The sequence below is a fragment of the Haliaeetus leucocephalus genome, unplaced genomic scaffold, assembly GCF_000737465.1.
Source record: "Haliaeetus leucocephalus isolate CR32 unplaced genomic scaffold, Haliaeetus_leucocephalus-4.0 Scaffold517, whole genome shotgun sequence".
Classification (NCBI taxonomy): domain Eukaryota; kingdom Metazoa; phylum Chordata; class Aves; order Accipitriformes; family Accipitridae; genus Haliaeetus; species Haliaeetus leucocephalus.
Window position 1 is genome coordinate 1,266,618 of NW_010972953.1, and position 2,382 is coordinate 1,268,999.

General features: G+C 68.8%; 3 protein-coding genes across 4 annotated transcripts in view; all 3 read left to right on the top strand.

Moving 5' to 3' along the window:
• The window catches only part of OSCP1 (organic solute carrier partner 1), an 11,874-nt gene extending 11,841 nt beyond the window's left edge, over positions 1–33 (top strand). The window contains exon 12 of the mRNA XM_010576304.1: positions 8–33. Coding sequence (XP_010574606.1) covers positions 8–33 — 26 coding nt within the window. The remainder of the gene's footprint in view (positions 1–7) is intronic.
• Positions 34–201: 168 nt separating this feature from the next.
• LSM10 (LSM10, U7 small nuclear RNA associated) lies at positions 202–721 on the top strand. Its single transcript, XM_010575964.1, has one exon. The coding sequence runs from the start codon at positions 285–287 to the stop codon at positions 654–656; it is 372 nt and encodes a 123-aa protein (XP_010574266.1). The 5' UTR covers positions 202–284; the 3' UTR covers positions 657–721.
• A 1,494-nt stretch (positions 722–2,215) lies between these two features.
• The window catches only part of STK40 (serine/threonine kinase 40), a 24,602-nt gene continuing 24,435 nt past the window's right edge, over positions 2,216–2,382 (top strand). Inside the window, exon 1 of one of the 2 annotated variants that reach the window (XM_010575967.1) lies at positions 2,216–2,291. The gene's annotated coding sequence lies outside the window, so the exon portion shown is untranslated. The remainder of the gene's footprint in view (positions 2,292–2,382) is intronic. The other variant, XM_010575966.1, reaches the window with a different exon arrangement.

The window sequence follows — 2,382 nt, forward strand, 5'->3', positions numbered from 1 at the left end:
GTGCAAGGGGCGGCACGTGGAGAACGCGAGTGACTGCTGGGAGGGGGGCGGTGTGCAAGCGAGCGTGCAAGGGGAGCAGGCGGCGAGGACCCCAGCGTGCTGGGCCGGGGGGGGGCACACGGAGAATGTGAGTCACTTGGGAGAGGGGCGGCGTGCGGGTGAGTGTGCAAGGGGTGGTACGTACACGTACGAGCGTGCAAGGCGAGGAGGGTGGGTTTCCCCGGAGGCGGGCGCCCGGCTGGGGCGCAGCACGGCGTCTCCCTCTTCCCCGCCGCAGCCGCGCAATGGACGTCAGCCACTCCGTCAAGGAGCGCACCATCGCCGAGAACAGCCTGGTCATCCTGCTGCAGGGCCTGCACGGCCGCGTCACCACCGTGGACCTCCGCGACGAGAGCACGGCCACGGGGCGCGTCACCAACGTGGACGCCTTCATGAACGTGCGGCTGGCCGAGGTGACCTTCACGGACAGGCAGGGCACGGTGTCCCACCTGGACGAGCTCTTTGTGACCGGCAGGAACGTCCGCTACGTCCACATCCCCGACGAGGTGGACATCAGGGCCACCATCGAGCGGCAGCTGCAGGCCATCCACAGGGTCCGCTACTTCGGGGGCCGCGACAAGGGCAGGAAGGAGTTCCCTCGTGCCAAGCACAAGTGAGGCCCCGGCGCTGCCCGCAGCCCTGCCCGCGGCAGGGCCGGGATGGAGCTGCCCCTTTGACCGGACTGCCAGCCGCCTCCGCATCTCACCCCGGACTTCTCGCCCAGGGACTCGCAGCTCTGCTGCTCCCCTGGCCGGTGCCGGTGGGGTAGCAGAGTTAATTTTTTTTTTGTAATGAATAACCCTGCTTAAAAGGGTCTGTGATCTCTCAGCTCGTTTCTTGTTCTGTTGGTGGCTACTCATGTCCCTCCTCCAATGGCCAGACAAAGCCCTTTTGGCCAAAGCCACAGCCTGGGGTTGTTGCTTGGCCACAGCCTCCCGCAGCCCTCCTGCTGCCCACGGCTTTGCCTTCCTCTGCCAGCATCGCTGCCCGCAGGAGCTGGAGACACTGGTCCCGAGCTGGGGAGGGGGTTGGTCGTGGTCTGTCCTCTTGGCTTCCTGCTAGACAGCCGCCGTTCTGAAAGTGTTCTAACGGGAAGAGGGTGAGACGAACGTCTGTCTGGAGCGGAGCGGGGCTGAGCTCGCAGGCGAAGGGGCAGCACTGCCTGCCTGGAAAAGCACGAAGGTGCTTTGCCCAGGACACAGGGAATGCTGCTGCTGCTGCCGGCTCCTCTGTCACCCTTCGCCCAAAGCTCTGCGGCTCCTTCCTCAGCCCACTGCGCAGTCAACAGATGACTTCACCCTGTTTCCACAGGGATCCCTTTGTTACCCAGCGCCATCCAGGCTCCTCTGAGACGGATCTCGGTGGCTCTCCCCCCCGGCGCATGCCGTGGGCAGAGCTCTGGGCCTGGGCGCCTCACTGGAGCGGTCAGCGGCTTTGGGGCAGACCCCGAGGACCGAAGACCCGCTCGGGGATTTTTAAGAGCTCGCCCGCAAGAAACTGCACGCGAATGGGGACCGTGTGTCCCTGCCACAGCCGGGGGCGGGCTGGGGATGACTCCAGTGGCAGGAGCAGCTCCTGGTGTGGTTTGTGTGGGCGTCCGGGGGGCCGCTTGGGCGGGAGGGTTTGGCGGAGGTGCCGTGGGCTTGCTTCCCGCTGGGGAGAGGAGTCGGGGGGGCTGGAGTCTGCGGCACGGCTGCCCGGTGCCCCCGGCCAGGGCCTGACTGCTAGGAGCGGGGCCGGGTGTCGCGGGTGGCTCAGGGGCACGGCGGCCTGTGATGGCGGCGCTCTGCTGGCGGCCTTCGCCCGCGAAAGCACCCGCCTCTCCACCAATCACGGAGCGTTCGAATCTCCCGCGTGCCCACCAACCCCTTTGGCGTCCAGCGGCGGCCGGAGCGGGAGCCAATCGGCGGAGGGAGTCATCCCTCCCCAGCCAATCAGCCTTCGCTTCTTGCCTCCCTCTCGTCCGCGCCTCAACCCGTCAAAGTCTTCCCCTCCAGGCCCCCGGGCTCTCCCCCAATCGCAGCCGGCTCTGGCTCAGCCGGCCAATCAGCGCCGCCCCCTTCCCCGCGGCCCCGCCGCCATCTCTGCGGCGGCCGCCAGGAGGCGGGATGGCTGTGGGACGGAGGGGGGGGCGGTGGCCTGTGCGTCACTTCCGTTGTCAGGTGGCCGTCCGCCGCGGAGCGGAGCGGAGGCCGCGGCCGGGCGTGGGGCTGCGGGAGGCGCCGGCGGCCGCGCCGGCCCCGGGGCCATGGGTGAGCGGGGAACGGGCGAGGGGAGGGTGAGCCGGGTCACGGGGTCGGTCCCGGTCCGGCTGTGTGACGGGGTGGGTGGGGAGGCGCCGCC

Excerpts from the sequence above, each read along its gene's own strand:
- LSM10 (XM_010575964.1), top strand. The coding sequence starts at position 285 with ATGGACGTCAGCCACTCCGTCAAGGAGCGCACCATCGCCGAGAACAGC.